Below are 19,406 nucleotides of genomic sequence, written 5' to 3'. Positions count from 1 at the left end.
GAGCACTGTTATCGCATGGCGATTGCTTGCACCAGCAGTAGTCCACAGAGAGTCACCTCGCCGTTGATGATTTCTGCGTTTCCCAAAGGCGGTGAGGCGGTTTTCTGCATCAGGTCGGAAGAGTTGGAGTGGGCCCTGTATTTTTTTTGGCCTGAACTATCAGGCAGCAAAATATGCCTCAGGTGTCTACCCTCTCCCCACCGAGAGCTCTCTCGAAGCTCGAAATTTCCAGAAGCTCCAACGGATCAGACTTAACTGTGCCGATTCTTTGAAGGGTGCTGTGAGCTAGCCAGTTTGAATCTCTCTTTCGACATCTGGACTTTGAGTGAAACGATACCGGCATGGCGGACGCGTTGAAGGCAGAGGGCAACAAAGCCTTCTCTGCGAAGGATTATGCAACAGCCATGTGAGTCTTTTTCTCCCCGCATGCAACGGACCGAGGCACTCTTGCTCACCGTTTTGGCTAGTGACAAGTTCACCCAGGCTATTGCCATCGAGCCAAATAACCATATCCTCTATTCGAACCGTTCGGCAGTGTATGCGGCACAGTCGGAGTATCAAAAGGCCCTCGATGATGCGAACAAAGCCACCGAGTTGAAGCCCGATTGGGCCAAGGGGTGGAGTCGGAAAGGTGCTGCTGCTCGAGGGTTGGGCGACTTGGGTACGTATAATCATGTTTCATACTACCTTTTTTTTTTTTCCTCATTTGTTCTGAACCGTTCGGAGACAACTAACTTGTGCAGTGACTGCTCTCGATGCCTACGAGCAGGCCGTCAAGCTCGAGCCTGACAACGAGCAGTTCAAGTCCGGCCTCAATGCGGTCAAGAGAGCCATTGACGCCGAAGCCAAGGCCGATGGCTTTCAAGGCGACCCGACCGCCGGCATCGGCGGCATCTTCAAGGATCCGCAACTCATCCAGAAGCTCGCCAGCAATCCCAAGACCTCGGCACTTCTTGCAGACAGCGACTTCATGTCGAAGCTCATGAAATTGAGGGAGAATCCAAATAACATCGGCGAGGCACTCCGTGATCCGCGATTCCTTCAGGTTATGAGCGTGCTGCTCGGAATTGATATGCAATTCGCAGGGGGCGCCGGCTCGGAGGGCCAACAGGATACACCCATGCCCGATGCTCGGCCGCAGGCGGAGGAGCCAAAGAAGGAGCCAGAGCCTGAACCCGAGCCAGAGCCGGAGGATGAAGAAACCATTGCGAAGAAGAAGGCCCAAGAAGCGGGCGATGCCGAGAAGAAGATTGGTAACGAGCTCTACAAGAAGCGGCAGTTCGACGAAGCCATCGAGCATTATGAGAAGGCATGGGAACTGAACAAGGACGTCACGTACTTGAACAACATCGGTGCGGCGAAATTTGAGAAGGGTGACTATGAGGGAGCCATCGAGATCTGCCAGAAGGCCGTTACCGAGGGACGTGAGCTGCGGGCTGACTTCAAGACCATTGCCAAGTATGTGTTCCCAGCATTTCCTGGGTTGGTTCATGCAACTGACAGGATTCCTCTCGCAGGTCGTTTGGCCGTATTGGAACTGCATACGAAAAGCTTGGTGATCTGGACCAGGCAATTGAATATTATAACAAGTCCCTTACGGAACACCGAACGGGTGATATCTTGACCAAGCTGCGTGCCGCGGAGAAGGCAAAGATCAAGGCGGAGCGCGATGCCTATATCAACCCGGAGGAGGCTGAGAAGGCTCGTGAGCTTGGCCAGAAGAAGTTCCAGGAGGCCGACTGGCCGGGCGCCGTGGATGCGTTCACGGAGATGACCAAGCGGGCGCCGGATGACCCGCGCGGCTACTCCAACCGTGCAGCGGCCCTGATCAAACTGATGGCCTTCCCGCAAGCGGTGCAAGATTGCGACGAGGCGATCAAGCGCGATCCGAACTTCATTCGAGCTTACGTGCGCAAGTCGCAGGCCCTCTTGGCGATGAAGGAGTACAGCAAGGCTCTGGACGCGCTGACCGCGGCCTCGGAGCATGACACCAACAACGCGCACACGCGAGAAATCGAGCAGCAGCAGCAGAAAGTGTTTGAGGCGCAATACGCCGCTCGTGCCGGGGAGACGGAAGAGGAGACGGCGAAGCGGATTCAGAATGACCCTGAGGTAAGCTGCCCTTTCTTCATTTGCCTTGCAAACTCTTTCCGCCTCGACGTTGGACCGGTTGCTAATAGGTTCTTTCTCCAGATTATGTCCATTCTCCAAGATCCAGTCATGCAGAGCATCCTGCAGCAGGCCAAGAACGACCCCGCTGCTCTGCAGGAGCACATGAAGAATGCCCATGTGCGGGCGAATATTCAGAAACTGATCGCCGCGGGTGTTATTCGAATGGGTCGGTGATGCTTCCATTTGGGATTGTTGATGTGCATGATGAGATGATGTTAGTTGCAATGAATCATCGCGCTTTGTTGATTTCAGCATCCATTTGGCGTAAATGGTCGTTCTACTCTCTTATAAAATACAGTTGAGGATTCCATAGAGTAATCCTTCATAGAGACATTCTCTGGAACGATAAGTGGGAGAACCATGGGTCTCATTCTCTCCTTCCGCTCTTGCCCTAATTTCTCCATCCAGTCCACCGGTGCCCTCTTTCCCTGCTTGCAACTTGCTCGGCCTAGGCTTGGCAGGAACCTCAATCCGGAATGCTCAATAAACTCAACCGCCATCTCTCAAACCACCGACTTGGTCAGTCTGTCTGACTTTGTACTTTTCGGAGTTGATGAACCCCGGCAGTTAAGGCCTCTAAGCCGCGAATCGGAATGCAGGAGGCTTCGTTCCTGACAGCTAACAGTCACGTTGCATAAACCCCTGACGGCCGGACCTTTGTCTACTGGTCTTGGTTAGTTGGTCACTGTGCTTGGAGATGTCTCGACTAACGCTCGGTTAATGCCTCCGGAGTGCATGTCTCATGCCGATATCGATAGGGGACAGATCGGAAATTATGCATCTCTATTCGAGATATCGATCCGACAGATGCAGCAGGCATCGGCAGCTACAGTAGGTACATATCATCAAGTCCCATCCATGGACCTGAAAATCCCCTGTTGTTGGACAATGTTCCTGCGTTTCGCGCGTCCTTCTCGGAGTAACCGGGCAAAGGATTCACGTAATGAGTGCATCAACTCAGGACATACGTGACGGACATTTTTGCTGGGTGTTTAATTTCTTCGGGCGGTTAGGCTGAACTTTCCAGACCGACTCAGGTTTGTTTTGTCTATGCTTGTTGCTTATGATAGTAATTAACAGTTCTAACTCCAGTCATGTTTGGCTCCACGGAATAATTAACGGAGGCTATGTACGGAGTACATATGAGGCCATGAGACCCCGTATTTGTACTCGTATCGTCCTCGTCATCTCTAGTCAGTGTCATGCGGAGGAGAGCAACTGGATTTCCATTCCACCGTCCGAAGAGCCGACTGCTTGACACTGGGAAAGTACGAGAGTACGAGTACAGAATACGGAGTACGTCATCAGTCATCAGAGGCTGCTGCACCGCGCGCGGCACCAGTGGGACAGCCGATCAATTCGATCTTCGGAGATGATCTTGGATAACGACTCATGCAACATCTTGATTGCTTGTCACAAGGTGACCAGAGAATCCAACGTTTCAGCCTTGGATAATCCTGGTCTGGTCCAGATGGGCCGGACCGAGACCGTGGAGTTGTGGATTACATAATCCAAAGAGAGAATCGGACACGGTGATAGGTCTGCCTGACTGCCACGACTTTGCAAGTCGGAACTTCATGAAAACGATGCCCGCTAAGTGAACTGACTTAAACTCGCAGTGCAGACCAGCGTCAAAGGTTGACAAATACTGAAATACGGAATAACTACAGCAAATGTCATAACAAATTCTTTTCTAGTCGCCGAGTCGTCATTGTTCGTATCACGAGCATGTCGCCCCTATATGAGTACTTGGGTGTATCCGGGGTCCCTGATTTTGTCGGACGTTGCAAATTAAGTTTGCCTAATGAACTTTCCCCAACTACGAAAAAGCAAAGAAACGAAACGGCGTACGGAGTCCTGCACCCGAGCCGCCATGCAAAACGCCATGACCAGCTTTCCAAGGCCGTCACCAACCAATTGCACTGCGGTCTCCTTCATTGGTCTCTGGTTCTTGCACCGTGCAGTCTGGCCTGATTCCGAATCCAGCGGATGATCAATTGATCGTTGAAAAGTCTCGCTCCTCTCCCTTCCACATCAGATCACCTCAATGCGCTTCGACCCTGAACTCAATCGCGCAGTGGCCAGAAGTGTGTCCGTTCAGCCCCGTTGCAACGCGAGGGAGGATTTTCCAAATTTGAAGGTCCCTCGTGCCCGTCTAGGAGAGTGGGAATTGGGGCCATGGAAAACATCGAACACTAACTCAGGGGGACTTCCCGGACTAGGATCCATGGTGGCCCGGTGGGTACTCCTTAGAACCTCGGCGTCGCCTGTCTTTTCCGTAGCGGCGCTTGCGTCCTTGACTTAACACGATCTTGGTTTAGGTCGCGCACTAGCCCCGCACAAGCTGGAAATGCACAATCTGACTTGTCCAAGAACTCAAGAAGAGAGGCGGACAGAGCAAAAATCAGAAAAGGAGACAGAATACGGACAATCTGACTGGACACACTCTGGGCACGCAAATGCACCAAGGGGACCCACCTCGACCGATCGAGGAGTTCCAAGCTTCCGCGGGAGACATGAAGCTCGAGTACTGCACCGTCGAAGACTCCAAGTGAGTCTAAAACTGTCCAAGGCTAAAGCAGATCCCATTTCCAAACTCTCGGGCCGCATGAGGTTCCTGAAACGCAGAGGGGGGTGCCGCACAGCTCTGCTCTCTGGGTCTCCCCATCTGCTCGTAAAGAATCTACTTGTGTACCGTACTTTTTCTGTATTCAGATTCAGGGACATCCACACAAACGAACGGCTCTGCTCTTGCTGACGGCGTTCATGCCGTGTTGCTGAGCAATCGCAGCGCTCACAATCAGGTGCGGACTCTTCCCCCCTTTTCCCCTGGGGACAATGGACCGGCGCGGACTGAGGACTCGATTGCTGTATCCCGGCTGTCCCTGTCACCAAGCCTCCTCTTTAACATGCTGACTGCGGCTGTCGCGTAGATTACTAACTTCACCCTGGCAATTCGCGCTTGCTTCCCTCATCCCCTATTCAACTGTCATGCTTTAACAATCCTGGTGAGAGTCCGGGTCGGATTCGATTCAATTCAGACAGTCGTGGCAGCCGGCCCAGTTCTCTCCGGTCTGCATCCGTTTGCCGGGAGAGCGTTTCCCTGGTTCATTATGGTAATTGCTATTGGCGCGTGAGATTCCATCAACCATGGCCGAAGTGACGTCGCCGTCCGCGTCCACGGATGATCACCATCCACCAACCGCGTCACCAGCCCCTTTCCATACGCCATCACGCAGTGCGTCGCGCCAATCGCGACACAGAGATTCGTCGCCTGGTATCTCCTCGTCTCCGCCATCTCTTCCCGTACAACAGTTTTCTCCCGGCGAAGAAACCGAACATGCCGTCATCGAATATGCGATGGATGAGACCATCTCCCCGCTCGACCCCCGCCGCTTTACTCCGACACTCCATGCGAGCCTGGTGTCGGAGATTCTCTCATTGCGGAGGGAAATAGAGAGTAAGAACAAGGAGATGGACGCGCTCGAGGCCACTCTCGACGAAATCCGCACAGAGAACGAACATCTTTCCGAGAATCTAGCCAAGCATACCAAGGAAAACCGGTCTTTGAAACGACAGATGCAGCTCCTCGAGGGCGGGACGTCCTCTGCGCTGAGCGACCTTGCCAGGGAGCGGGATGAAGCTGTGGAGAACATCACAGACATTCGAAGAAAGCTGGAGCAGACGCAGAAGAAGCTGAAGGCTCGCGAGGAAGAGAACGAGCGGACGCAGAATTTATGGGAACGCGATCGCGAGAAATGGGAGGCGGAACGGCGCAGCTGGCAGCGAAAGTTACATGTAGCGGAAAACCGGTTGAAGACGGTCCTGAACGAGGTCGCGGCGGCCCAAGCTGTCGGTGGTCTGAATAACAGACCTACCACTGCCGATACTGGCGCGGGCGATGACACGACGACAGATACTGCCAGCATTCGGTCGCCGCAAGGTGGATTTGACCGACGGCGACCGAGTACAGCAAGCGTCAGCACCCGCGACGGTGAACCGTTCATGTTGAACAGCGGCAGGTTCTCCATGAGCTACGCCAATGGTCAAGGCGGCAAGGTGGACGGCCTCAACCTGGCGGATGAGCTGGCCCTCGACGAGTATGATGAAGACGCCATGGATACGATGGATGAATTTCAGGAGACACGACCCGCTTCGATGTCATCACAAGTATCGTACGCCATGTCTATGAAGGCCCGTAAGATCTTGGGATTGTCGATGGAGGGGAGTTTAGAGCAGGCAACTGTGGTTGACGCAGAATCGGCGGCTGAAGACGTGGATGAGGTGGAATTTCGTGTTGATTACCGAGATGTTGGTATACAATACACTCCACCCCCTTCACCCGAGCTGCGAGCCAAGCAGAGGGACTTGGAGGAAGTCAAGGAAGTTTCGACGCAATCCGAGCCGGCGATTCTGGCTCCCGAAATGCAGGATCGTGGAATCGGCACGGTGCATATTGATACGGTATCAACTTCGTGTCAAACGGATCCCGAGCTTTCAGACGCGATTGCTAAACCGCCGGAGCCTGCTCTGAATTCGGTCCCAGAACCAGCTCGCGACTCAAGCCCGAAACGGACTGCTGGGCTTGAGACTGAATCATCTCGCAGGGTGGTTTCGGTCCCTATGATGTCGGCCTCCACGCAGACGGAGACACAGGAAGAAGTCCGGCCCAAGGCGCAGACGCCGCCGCCTATCCCGATGATTGCCATTCATCCTCCAGCGTCCGAGCCTACTTCCCCAAGCTCAAGTGTGGTGCTGCCGCCCAACATGAAGAACGCATCGAGCCAAACTGATGTCGAACTTTCTCGTGATGTGCGCTCAGTAGCCATGCAAACGGAAGAGATTCGGGTTGACAAACGGCTCGTCAAGCTGCCGGCAAGCTTGCTTCCGTCGGCGATCAATGATCAGCCTCCGCCGAAAGAAGAATCCACCGACATCCCACAGATGCCTTTTATTGCGCCGCCTCCACGGTCTCCACATCGCAAGCCTCTGAAGCCACCGGTCGAGGTACCGGAGCGGACAACCACGGCGGATAAAGGCAAGCAGCCCGATATAGTGCAGGCGTACCCAGGCGACAATGACAATGGGCCACTGGCCAAAAATGACTCGTCCGATATCAGGCGACCGCTACGGAGTAGTAGTCTCTTTGCGGGATTCGATGATAATGCCAGTGACGAAGAGAGAGAGAGTACGACCGGCATGCAAAGCGAAGATGAACTGCCAGCCCGGCCCCGACCACCGTTCGCAAGGCGGTCGACCAAAAAGAGTCGCCGATCGAGCGTGGACGAGAAGAACTCGCTGCCGGAGATCGATGAGACTGACTCGGAAATGCCTACGTTCTTGGCGCGGACTCGACCTGCTCCCGTGCGGAGGACGTCTCGTTCAACGAAGATGGGCTCCTCATCGAAGCAGGCTGATATCCGTCGGAGCACGCTAATATCGAACGGGGCAACAGCCCATCAACGAGCACGGCCTCGAAGCCCGAGCGAACCGTCCATGGAGGGCGGCTCGACCGCGGTTGCCCGCCCGCCGTTCCCCGTCCCCGTGCGTCTCAGCTCGAGGAAGATCCCGACGAGCGCCAGTGACGGAGCGCAGAGTCCGAGCCCGACGCCATATAGTGGAAGCCATCGTTATGGGTCTGAGTCAGGTAATCGACGGCTCACCCGACAGCTAACCTTGCGCAAGGTGCGATCCGCTGCGACCATGCAGCAGGATACGGCGAGCAATCGGACCCGGTCGCCGCCGGCGCTGTCGACATCGTCGTACGCGCCAGATGACAGCCCGCAACTGCCGGACGACATTCCGGTTCCCCGGACGAAGCGGTCGGCGCGGACGATGGCAACGAGCCGCACGGCGTCCTCTTCAATTCACTCCCAGAGTCGGGAGGAGGTACTGACGGGCTCAGTGCATCCGACCAGCGTTGTGGACGCGATTGCGCAGACGATGGTTGGCGAGTGGATGTATAAATACGTTCGGCGGCGGAAGTCGTTTGGTAAGACAGACGCCAAAGACAACTGGGAAGGCAAGAGTACCGATGAGGTGTCAGCGAACATAACGAGCTCCGGGGTGCGGCACCGACGATGGGTGTGGCTAGCGCCCTATGAACGAGCCGTGATGTGGAGCAGCAAGCAGCCGACGAGCGGCCCTGCGTTGCTCGGCAAGAGTGGTCGCAAGTGTGAGTTTCCTGGTTCTAACCATCATACGAGACTGGTTGAGAGAAACCGCTAATGCAACATGACCAGTGACAATACAATCCGTACTGGACGTCAAAGACGACACACCACTACCGAAGGGAGCTGGACAAGGCAAGCATTTCAACAGATCTATTCTTATTCTGACGCCGCAGCGAGCACTCAAGTTCACCGCTTTGACGCTCGAACGTCACTACGTGTGGTTGACGGCGTTGTCGTTCCTGAGCCACTCGGCGCTGGGGATTAATGACCTTGCGTCCTTGCCCCCAGTTCCACAAGAGGAATACAACGCTGCGCGGCCCCCGACGGCCACCCTGCGACGGAATCCCATCCGTGACTCGATCCGAGTCGCCAAGGGGAAGCCACGCCCGCAACCGGGGAACAAGCGGACATTTGGGGGGCCACCGGTCCCGGTGCCCGAATACCCCGGTGAAGGAGGAGGCATGGCAGAACCCGTTGATCCAATTGGCGAACCAGCGGATCCGCCAAACGTGCCGCGATATGCAGGACATACGCGGAAACGCAGCAATACGGCACCACGGATGCCGGCGTCAGGGCCGGCGCCGGCGCCGCCACCACCGCAACCGCATCATAATCATAATTATAATAGTAATAATGGGTTTCGAAGTTACTCGCCCTACGCGCCGTTGCCCTCGCCATATAGCACAACGACGGCTGCCTCATCAGACATGTATCCGACCACGACAGCGGTGGGCAGCCGAAGGACCTCCGAGGCCAGTGGGCCGTCGAGCGTCAGCACGGGCAACTACTTTGAGGCCATGGGCACGGTCCGGATGGAGGCGTTTGTCGATCGAGATGACGCCCGGCAGATGGCGTACCAGCCCCGAAGAAAGCACGAAGGAGGCCTGTGGCCGGATCTGGACATGTCGCGGTCCGAAGACGGGAGTATAACATTTTCTGATCCGTTCAAGGGGTTCTAGCGGGAAGTCATGCTAGGGTGTTTTATTGGGGCTGGAGTATATAATTTAGTGTATTCTTGGATTGGCGTATGTACATAAGGTCATCTTAGAGGATAATAGATAAAACCACCCGCTTTCTAACCCAGTCTCTCCAATGCCATCCCCGCGAACTCACAACTTGGCCTCCTCCTTGAGCACACCAATCTTCAACTTTGGCGCGTACTTTTTCAGCACGTCCTGATTGTGGTACTATTACCCAGTCATTAGCAACACATTCCTCCACATGAGAGAGAGGAACGATCACACACCTTCCAGAACTGCTTGCTTGCATCCTTCCCCGCGACTCGCTGCAGGATCTTGCTACCGCCAGGATGCTCGTTGATGAAGTTTGTGACGTCGTAGACGCCCCCGTCGACGATGATGTAGAGGCCTTTATCGGCCGACTTGTGCTCGGCGACTTCCTTGGGGGTGAATGTTTTGGACATTTTTGTTTTTTTTTGAGCTTTGCTTTTTATTGTCTCTCGGGGTCTGTTGTCGGAGCTGGCGCGTTCGAAGGAATTGCGAAGGAGCTGGAGGGTGATTTTTATAGTAAAGGGAGAGAGAGCTGATATGTAATAGCCGACAGATGACTCGTCGTGCTGATTGAGCCGAGGTTTGCCGTTGTCTGGAGTCTGGAGATCAGCCTAGGTTACGGAGTACATACTTAACCTGATATGGTTTAACCTACTTGACTACCTAACCTACATAGGTAGGTATGTACCTCATCCGTAAGAGTACTCGTACGAGTACGTATTGTTAAGTTCACACTTGTCAGTTAACCTAGGTCATCGGTAAACCTCTGTACCCTAATACAGTAACCAGGGTTGAGTGGTTGACACCTCGCTCGCGCTCTATGGGATATTCCCATATCTTCCTTGAGAATAGTCGCTCAGGAACCTTCCAGCATGCCTTGAAAGTCTTTTCGCCAATCTCCTGTTGCGGCGCGATTGTCGTGTCCCTGGCCCTCTATCGTTCTCCTTCCTACTACCAAGTGTTGATCAGAGAAAACAGATCAGTTGATAGCTCTATTATATTGGCAAAATGGTAAAATACAGCCATGCCTCATTATTGCGTTATCTACTTCTTCTGTAAGAGATCCTTCTTATGATAATGCGGCGCTGCCTCGACCAACCACTCCGGCTGGATGGGCATCACGCTCCGCATGTACTCCTTACTGGTCAGGACCAGCTCGAAGTAGATCACCCACTTGGGATTGACTTCGAACAGCGTGCTGGACGGATGAATGTACACCGTCTGCCCGGTTTTCACCGTGCGGTAGCTGTCCCCACCGCGCTGGAGCCGCGCCGCGTTCGGGAAGAAACCTGCCACGAGCGCCTTTTGGATCGGCACTATGTTGTTGGCACCGGCCGATGAGATGGTCACCTCGACTCGGTCGCACAGCTTCGCCAGCTGGTCACGCACATCCCGCGCCCGGTTCAGACTGCGTTGCTGCAGGAAGTTTTCGCGCGCCCACACGTAGCTAAAGTCCGAGTCCACCCATTGGTTCCAAATGTTGAGCAGTGTTAGGTGATCGCCGCCGTCCTTGACAGTGAACCGCTGTCGTGCGCTGTCGGCGTGGATCTTCTTGTCCTTGGGCCGGTAGAACAGCGCGCTTGCCTCCCCCAGCATCGCGATGATCGACAGCACTTCCTCCACGCACCCGTACTTGTCTGCCGCCAGGATCGCCCTGGCGAGCATTGGGTCCGTCGGGAATTCCGCCATCTGTCGCCCGATCTTTGTCAGCTCGCCACGATCGTTCAGCGCACCCAGCGCGTACAGCTGCTCCAGTGCGCGGATGATCGTCTCCGCGGGAGGCGGATCCATGAAGTCGAACTCGAGAAGCTGATCGATGCCGAGTGACTTGAGCATCAATATCACCCCGCTGAGGTTTGTCCGCTGGATCTCTGGCGTCGTGCTTTCCTCCAACTCGTTGTAATACGCCCACTTGGTGTAAAGTCGGAAGCACTTCCCAGGCCCAACGCGACCCGCGCGTCCGGCTCGTTGACTCGCCGACGCCCGAGAGCAGGGAGTCACCACCAAACTCTCCATCCCTGTTCGCGGATTGAAGACGTTTTCCTTGACAAAGCCAGGGTCGATGACATAGACAATCCCATCGATTGTCAAGCTGGTCTCAGCAATGTTGGTCGCCAACACCACTTTTCTCGCCCCAGGAGGCGTTGGCTCGAAGATTTTTGTCTGGAGCTCTGACGGCAAGTTGGCGTAGATTGGCGCGATAATCATTTCCTTTATCTTGCCTCCCAGCTTGCGCGCCGTTTCTTGCAAGCTTTGTTCCGCGGCCTCGATTTCCTCTTGACCCGTAAGGAAGACCAGAATATCACCCGGTCCTTGGGTGATGTGGATCTGGAACACGGTTGTGATGGCTGCGGCAAGGTAATTTGCCTCGGGCTGCGACGTGTAATGGATGTCCACGGGGTATCGCCGGCCGGGGATATTGAAGATAGGCGCGTCGTCGAAATACTTTTGGAACTTTTGCGCGTCCATCGTGGCGGACGAGATCAGCAACCTCAAATCCGGCCGTGCCTTGGCGATATCCTTGAGCAACCCACAAGCAATGTCCGTGGCCACGGTGCGCTCGTGCGCTTCGTCAATCATCAACACCGAATATTGGCCCAGATCCGGCTCGGTGAGCAGCTCCCGGAGCAGCATTCCGTCAGTCATGTACTTCAGGACCGTCTTCTCGCTCGTATTGTCCTCGAATCGGATCGAGTAGCCAACTTCATTCCCAAGCTTGACTCCCAGTTCCTCCGCCACACGCGCGGCTACACTCATCGCAGCGACCCGCCGGGGCTGTGTGCACCCAATCTTCATCCCGTTCTTGGTATAGCCCGCCTCATGGAGATACTGCGGAATCTGAGTGGTCTTTCCCGATCCCGTCTCACCGACGATGATCAGGATCTGATGGTCGTGGACCGCCTGAATTAGCTCATCGCGGAACTGATAGATTGGTAAACTTTTACGTGTCTCTTCAATCGACGCGGCCTTCTTCTCAGCCGCATCTAGCTGTTGCTGCAGCATCCGCTGCTCCTTGGTCAAGGGCTTTCGGTCGCCCTCGAGCTTGGAATCCATGATGAAGTTGATCTTTTGTTCATCGTCAAACACATACTCGTAGTCCCCCTCGTCAACGATCTCCGCACGGTTGATCTGAGCCTTCGCTTTGGCTGTTTGCTCGCGCTCCCATTCTTCCTGCTCGGTGATGAAGCGCTCCTGGCCGCGCTCATCCCGCTCGATATACCTCTTATACAGGGCCTCCTCTTTCTTTTTGCGGTCGATCTTGCCCTTTTCGGTGATGTAATCTTCGGGCATCATATATCCGTCCCGATAGTCATCGATCTTGAGTCGCTCCTCGGCGATCCGGAGAATCTCGCGGTTGCGCGCAAACTGCTCTTTCTCCCGCCGGGTCAGGTTCGGATTTTCCCGCAGCTCCTGCGTTTCCTCCGCGACCTGTCTCCGGAGCAATGCCAGACGCTCTGCCTCGCGCTTCTTGAGGTATTCCTGCCGGGACCGGAGTCGAAGCTCGGGCATGATCGCTTCTCGGGCTTTGGGATCATCCGCCAGAGCACGGCGATCAGCTGCGTCGCCCCGCCGTGTACGGTCCTCGACGATCTTCTTCTTCGTCCTCTCCTCATCCTTTTGCGCAAGTCGCTTGGCGAACTCATCCCGCTCCTTCAAATCCCGTTGCCGCTCACGCTCCGCTCGGGCCTCCTCGTCCAGCTCTTCGGAAGAGGTCGTTCTTGTGGGGGATACCGCCCCATCCTCATCACCGGCCCCAGTGCGGCCCGACATTGACCCGGCATCGTCTGCGTGTTCCTCCTCAGGCGGAAATTCCTCGTCACCCCATCGATCCTCAAAATCGTCCACGTCCCGCCTTCGCAGTTTCCTGGAGCGCCGATGTCGATGATCGTGGCCGTCATCCTCCGGGCTTCGCTCTCGTTTTCGGCCGTCATCTCGATCACGTCCGCTTGTACTGCTCTCACCAACGTCGTCCGCCCATCGACTGCTCTGGATTGTCGCCGAGGACTTTTCCTTCCTCTTCTTTGACTCGCGATCTCGACTAGGGACCGGCCCTACCGCCCCGAGATCACTCTCATCCTCCATGTCCACCAAAGCATATTTCTTCTTCGTCGAAGCTGACGACGACGAAGGATTTGCGGACGGGGTCGGATCATGATGTCCCACGCGACTCCACAGGTCTGCACAAAACGAATCAATCTCGCGCTCGTCCCCTTCCAAAAACGGCGCGAGATTGTCGCGCAGCGAAGTTACAGACCTGGCCTCGCTGGCCGTCGCCAGGAAGAAATCGATAATCGTGGGGTCCGACGCGCCGGTAAGACGGAGAAGGGCGTCGGAGACGAACGTGCGCGTGTCCATTGTCGGCTGCGCGGTGAGCTTCAGGCCATGTCGGTTGAATTCTCGGTCTGAATGCAACTGTCAAGCCGAAAGAGCGCGTAGAATCGGGTGGCGATGGACGCTCTGGTTTCGCCAGACTCTTGAGCTTCTCCGAATACCGTTGTCTGGTTATAGTTATACAGCTTGTATACCTGGATATTATGGGCTTGAGTTACAGACAAAGTAACAAAGTAACCCGTGGCAAAGGGCAGTTATACATAGTAGTTAACTGGTTATACTTTATGCCAGGTTACCAAAGCTTCCAGCATCACATCAGACCAGTTCTCCAAGACAGTCGAACATTGGACGAGACAGGAGTATTATAACGCCAAAACCCTGAATTATCAAACTCTGAAGTAGGCTTCAAAACTCAACTTCGTCATCATTCACAAAGGAAATCGACTATCATACATCACGACTGCAATAGACGTCCAAGAATCAAACAGACATTGGTATATAGGAAGCATCAAACGCCTTTCATCCGGGCAACCGTCAGTACTCTCACAGTTCCGTTGGTCAGTCTGTCTGCGACCAAGCCATGAACATAAAACTAAAATAATATAAACAATAAACAACGTCCTGAGGCTGGAGAACGAAGAACCACACCACCTCGTTCCCTTGGCATTCACAGGCCAGCGTTCAGAGAAAGAAGAAAACATGGTAACAAGAAAGGAAAGATAAACAAAGGAAACGAGCGTGACTTTGTCATGAATTCATTCACAGCATGTGCGTGTTTGCGTGGGACAAGGGTCAAACATCAATCATCTCAGTGTCTTCGCACACAGCTGAACTTCCCTCGCTTAAAACTTCGTCTGCGGGCCCCCAGGTGCCCTCGAACACGGTGGCCCCGGCGCGACGGCGCTTCAGCGCCCACTGAACGCCGTCCGTCTGGATCACTTGACTGATCGTGGGCCGGTCGTCAGGATTTGGGGAGATCATCCACCGGACAATCCTTTCAAGTGCCTGGTCATGGTTCGCGTCCACCATGAAGGCCGGCGGCACCAGAAGCTCCCCTTTCCGAGGCTGATGCTGCGACTTGCCCTCACCAGACAGGTCGTGTTCCATTTCCAGATCTCCGTTGTAGAGCTCGTGCGGATCAGACACAGGATTACCCGCCGCATCCCGAATGACGGTCATCTCTGAGCTCCACGTCAAGCTGGGAACATCACTAATATCGCCGTTGCGCAGCTTCTGCCACGACGCCCCGTTCTCGGGTAGCTGGACGTTGGCGGCGATCTCAAACAGAATTAAGCCCAGGGCGAAGATGTCAGCTGGCTTGTCGTAACGTCCCATCAGAACTTCAGGGCCGATGTACTCCCGATCACCCTCGCCTTCAATACCTTCTTTGGCAGGCCACGGAGTGGCCATACCAAAGTCGGCAATCTTGAGCACTCCTTCGAATGTGATCAGGATGTTTGCAGGTTTCAGATCGAGATGGATGAATCCCGAGTCGTGGATATGCTTTAGTCCCTAAGAGAGGGTCAATACCAGCGTTGAACACTTTCAAAAACAACCAACGACAACAACCACCAGAGAGGAAGAGGGAGCAGAAGAAGAATACTGTGGGAGGGTGGGAGGGCTTACAAGAGACAGCTCCAGGAGAATCTTCCAAATCCGAAAGTCATCGAGGCGAGCTTTGAGCCCAACCTCGGCGAGAAACACATCCAGGCTGCCTTCTTCGCAAAACTCGGTCTGGATGTAGAGATGGCCATTTTCTTCCCAGCAGTCGACAAACGAGATGATATGGTCGGAATTGGCCAACGTCCGCAAAACGTCAACTTCATTCAGTCGACGCTCGCGATCCTTCATGCCACTGAGGGGATACTTTGTCCTTTTGACGGCCCATACTCGCTCACGCGACTTCGACCCGGACGACGAAGTATCCAGGGAAGAAGCAGAAAAGCTGGACTTTTCGGGCGTGAAAGTGCCGTCATCAGTAGGGTTGGACACCCGGTACACCTGAGAGAATTCGCCAGTGCCGATGAGTTCGACCCTATCGAATCGCGACGTCAGACTGGAATCGACGTCCACGCCTCCATATCCCGCTAGCAACAGACTTTTGTGTTTTCCGCCGGCCACACCAGACTCGCGAGGTCCGGTGGGAGTCTCGGGAAAGGTGGCAGTGGACGAATCGAACTCATCGTTCACGGCGAGTCGTTCGTGACGCCCCGAGATGGACAACCCACTGGGGTCAGGTGGGAGGATGTTGTCCTTTGGCGTTCTCGGAGACGCAAAACCCCCAAACTCGACGGTCGGGCCGTCAGCCGAGTCCTCCGCCAACAGTGCATGGATCCCGTCCGACAGCGTGCTGTTGGACGGTCGCTTGGTCGGCGTGGGAGGAAAGTCAACATCTGGTGTAAAGTAGCCCCCACGACACGCCGATGGAGATTGGGTCAGCGACTGGTCGTCACCATCCAAGCTCACGAAGCTGTCCCGGCGAGACATCTCTGGACGGTCAAAGAGCCCCCTGCCTTGTGCGAACGGGCCCGGGGTCGACTGATGTGCTGCGAAGGGCGTAGAAGGAACCCCGAACGACGGGCGTGCTGCCTGGGAACGCTCGACGGGACGCACCGGCAATGCTTTCTGTGCCGACGGGGGAAAGGCTGCGGGCCGCTTGCACGGAGTGTCCGGCATGTTTTTGCTGCCTCTCAGCGAGCTTCTTTTGATGTCCTCTAGGTTACGATTCTTCTTGCTGATGAGGCCGGTCGACATGAAGGCCGCCGGAACAGGCTTGACGAGCTTGTAGTTCTCCGGAGTCGAGAACGAGTCAGTGGACTGGCCGGAGTCTTCCCTTGGGATCGGAGGCTTTGCGCCGACCGGCAGCGACTTGGAAAACCCAGAGGTCGCCTGTGGCCGCTGAATTCGATCATGGGTCGGAGAATCATCGGCCAAGCTGGAGCTGGACGACGACTGTGTGATGGTGCGCGAGAGTGGGTGTGCAGCGTTCGTCGCTTTTGGGGCATTGAGCGCGCCGCCCGAAAAGATCGACGTTCCTGAGCCCGAGCCAAAGGGAGACGCAGACGCAAAGGGGTTCTCACGGTTGGACGACCCAGAGAGACTGCTGTCGAGGGACATACGATGTCGCATCACGGTCGGAGACGAACCTGATTCCGAAGTCAAACGCGATCGACCAAAGATGAACCGATCGCCCTGCCGATGTTGGAGCGTCGACCGACGCAGCGACGATGAGCGACGAGGTATGGTTGCAAATGGTCTGCCGGCCGCCGAGTGCTGAGAAGACGCGTCTTGCGCATCTGTTTCGCGCACCATATCATCCGACGGCACCGCAATGTTCAGCGTCTGCTGCGCGTCGGGGCTGTCAAAGAAATTCATGTCCGACCCGAAGCTGGGGCTGTGTACACTCCGACGTTTTGCGGAGGGGCTGTCCAGCTCCGCTCGGTCAAGATCCATGATTCCGTCACTTCGCTTCAGCGGGCTCAGAGCGGATGGCAGTGGCCCGAAGGTTTCGTTGCGCCGCTTCTCGACGCGACTGAAAGTGTGCTTTGGCGCCAGCTTTGTGCTATTGCTGGGTTCAGTGGGTGACCCAGCAGCACGATCTGTGAACAGAATGCTTTCTGCAGTATTGCCCAACTTTGACGTGTCGTCTGTTGACGTGACTGCGGGTTGTGAGCGTGTTGCGTTGCCGTGGTCACTGGAAATATGGAGTGCACGTTTTGATGGGCTCTTTGGTGATGTTCTGCCACGAGAACTCTGAAAGGAGCCAGCACTACGCACAGAAGACCTGTGGATTTTAGAGCTGAAAGCATGTGAGCTTGCGACAGGAAAAGTTGGAGAGGGAGAAGACGGAGTTGTTGAAAAGATTTGAGACGCGGTTGCTGGTACAAAATAAACGTTGCTCTGTTGTGCCCGGCGCGATGGTGAGAGGGGCGACGGGGTGAAAGGAGTGTTGTGACGCGACGGCAGCAAACGGCAATCAGAACTCTTAGAAGGGGACCGTGAGAGGGAACGGCGCAACCGTCTGATGGCGGAGCTGGCGTCGACATGGTGCATCCCGGTGGGTGAGGGCAGGTGGAGAGTACCACCGGCATCCCGATGAGGTGAGAACGTTGCGACCATGATGCCCACGGATGGTGAGCGTATATCCTCTGGCCCTATCCCTTCTCGCTCAGTACTCCTCGGACGTCACGCTTCGTTTCGCCTCGTGTCGCGATGGTGGTCGTGTGATCAGTTGTGTCTGTGTCCGCCTCCTTTTAACGCGACGAGACGAGAGAAGCCTCAGTTTTGAATCGCGCTCCGCGTCTGAACAAGAGCAGTATGTTTGTTGATGGACGTGACGATGGAATGTTACAACACTCTCAGACAATGGATATATGGCAGTCATTCAAAAGACCCTTTCATGGCGAGACATTCCAACCTTGCACGGCACTTCAATGCACGACTTTCTTTCGAGACTATGAATGGCTTTATGGCCTTGTTGTCTGCGCCTCCAGAGCTCCACGAAACACCCTCCCAATCTTATCCGGGCCTTTGCCAAACTGGCGGCACCCAATGGGCATGCAGTGTGTAGCGTGCTTGTCTGCCACGTGTGCTTGTTTTCTCTCAGAGCGCGACTCTGAAACCAGAATGTTTGAGCAAAGATGATCACGGATGATCACTGCTATGTCGGTGGCGGCTGCTGCGGGGCGAGGTCGCGGTGAGGAATGCAGGAGGTGCAACAAGGATATGATTGTTGTTCAATCAGAGGACTGGTAGCGCTTAGCCTTCGAAATGGAATTTCTGCGACGATCAGTGTCGGGGTAGAGGTCGTAGTATTCCAAGAGAGTGTGCGAGATTAGTATGAAGCGCGGTGGAAGGCAATGTGAACGCGAAAAACGACAATAATCAACCAGCAAGCGAGGTGTAAAGCCAGAAACTCGACAACCAAACGAACCCAAGCCGCAAGCCACACTGAATCGAAGCGCAACACGGCAGGATCACGACTTGACCTGAACGACTTGTGAAGGAGAGCAACGTCGAGGGACTCACGATGGCGGCGATGCGCGTTATTGTTGACATCTGCGACCAAATCGGGTTAGTGCCCTGCCTGACGCGCGTTGACCCACGGTGGCGTGTCTGTCACGTGATTTGATAAACAAAGCGGATCAATAGTGACGCCGAGTCCGAGATGATTCCAACGCGTCGAGTCAGCGAAATCTCAGCCAAGATCACAAAGTCATTATGCTTTTCATTGTGTACGTCATTGTGTACCTTTATTGTTGGTTAGTTATGCATGGAGTATGTCTGATCAGAGGTTACTCTTGCCATATCCTTGGACCCTCTGCAGGAGAGTTTGACCCTGGTACGAGTACTGTAGTTACATACCTCCATAGGTATCTTTTCCAGGAAATGGATAAACAATCCGATCATACACCAAAGTCCCCAGTCTGTACACTGGCCTAGGCTACTGCAGCCTCATGCCTGGCTTGACTACGAGTATGGATGACGGCCTTATGCGTCAATGCCATGTGTCCCTTGCATGTCAGGGCTGTCAAATCCTTGAGCCTCAAAGTACTTGGTAGTTGCTCCATTTAATTGAACAAAGGCCTGACGGGAGACCGAGTCTGAAACACGGTTGCAGTTCATGCTCAAAATAAATGAACACTGCTATCTCATGGTTTTCGTCTAGGCCTACTCGTAGCTGTACTTGGTAGTTTCTGGTAACTATTTGATACTACAA

The 19,406-nt window shown here is 54.8% G+C and overlaps 5 protein-coding genes across 5 annotated transcripts; 2 read left to right on the top strand and 3 right to left on the bottom strand.

The window, feature by feature from the left end:
- Window positions 1-341: 341 nt before the first annotated feature.
- VTN31DRAFT_2752 (uncharacterized protein) lies at window positions 342-2,346 on the top strand (the record flags this gene model as incomplete). The annotated part of the gene is made up of 5 exons (XM_069402955.1): window positions 342-406; window positions 468-661; window positions 744-1,458; window positions 1,518-2,112; window positions 2,194-2,346. 5 exons carry the CDS (start codon window positions 342-344, stop codon window positions 2,344-2,346), a joined length of 1,722 nt encoding a protein of 573 aa, XP_069262185.1.
- Window positions 2,347-5,322: 2,976 nt separating this feature from the next.
- Window positions 5,323-9,304, top strand: VTN31DRAFT_2751 (uncharacterized protein; the record flags this gene model as incomplete). The annotated part of the gene is made up of 2 exons (XM_069402954.1): window positions 5,323-8,347; window positions 8,415-9,304. The coding sequence occupies 2 exons, from the start codon at window positions 5,323-5,325 to the stop codon at window positions 9,302-9,304; spliced, it is 3,915 nt and encodes a 1,304-aa protein (XP_069262184.1).
- A 150-nt stretch (window positions 9,305-9,454) lies between these two features.
- VTN31DRAFT_2750 (uncharacterized protein) lies at window positions 9,455-9,768 on the bottom strand (the record flags this gene model as incomplete). Its single annotated transcript, XM_069402953.1, has 2 exons — window positions 9,455-9,532; window positions 9,592-9,768. The coding sequence occupies 2 exons, from the start codon at window positions 9,766-9,768 to the stop codon at window positions 9,455-9,457; spliced, it is 255 nt and encodes an 84-aa protein (XP_069262183.1).
- Window positions 9,769-10,399: 631 nt separating this feature from the next.
- On the bottom strand, window positions 10,400-13,711 carry VTN31DRAFT_2749 (uncharacterized protein; the record flags this gene model as incomplete). The annotated part of the gene is made up of 1 exon (XM_069402951.1): window positions 10,400-13,711. The coding sequence occupies one exon, from the start codon at window positions 13,709-13,711 to the stop codon at window positions 10,400-10,402; it is 3,312 nt and encodes a 1,103-aa protein (XP_069262182.1).
- Window positions 13,712-14,479: 768 nt separating this feature from the next.
- VTN31DRAFT_2748 (uncharacterized protein) lies at window positions 14,480-17,806 on the bottom strand (the record flags this gene model as incomplete). Its single annotated transcript, XM_069402950.1, has 2 exons — window positions 14,480-15,199; window positions 15,314-17,806. 2 exons carry the CDS (start codon window positions 17,804-17,806, stop codon window positions 14,480-14,482), a joined length of 3,213 nt encoding a protein of 1,070 aa, XP_069262181.1.
- Window positions 17,807-19,406: the final 1,600 nt, after the last annotated feature.

The sequence above is a fragment of the Thermomyces dupontii genome, assembly GCF_041956625.1.
Source record: "Thermomyces dupontii strain NRRL 2155 unplaced genomic scaffold VTN31scaffold_2, whole genome shotgun sequence".
In the NCBI taxonomy this organism is placed as follows: Eukaryota; Fungi; Ascomycota; class Eurotiomycetes; order Eurotiales; family Trichocomaceae; genus Thermomyces; species Thermomyces dupontii.
Note: the sequence above shows the minus strand (reverse complement) of the source record. Positions and strands in the feature narration are given on the sequence as shown.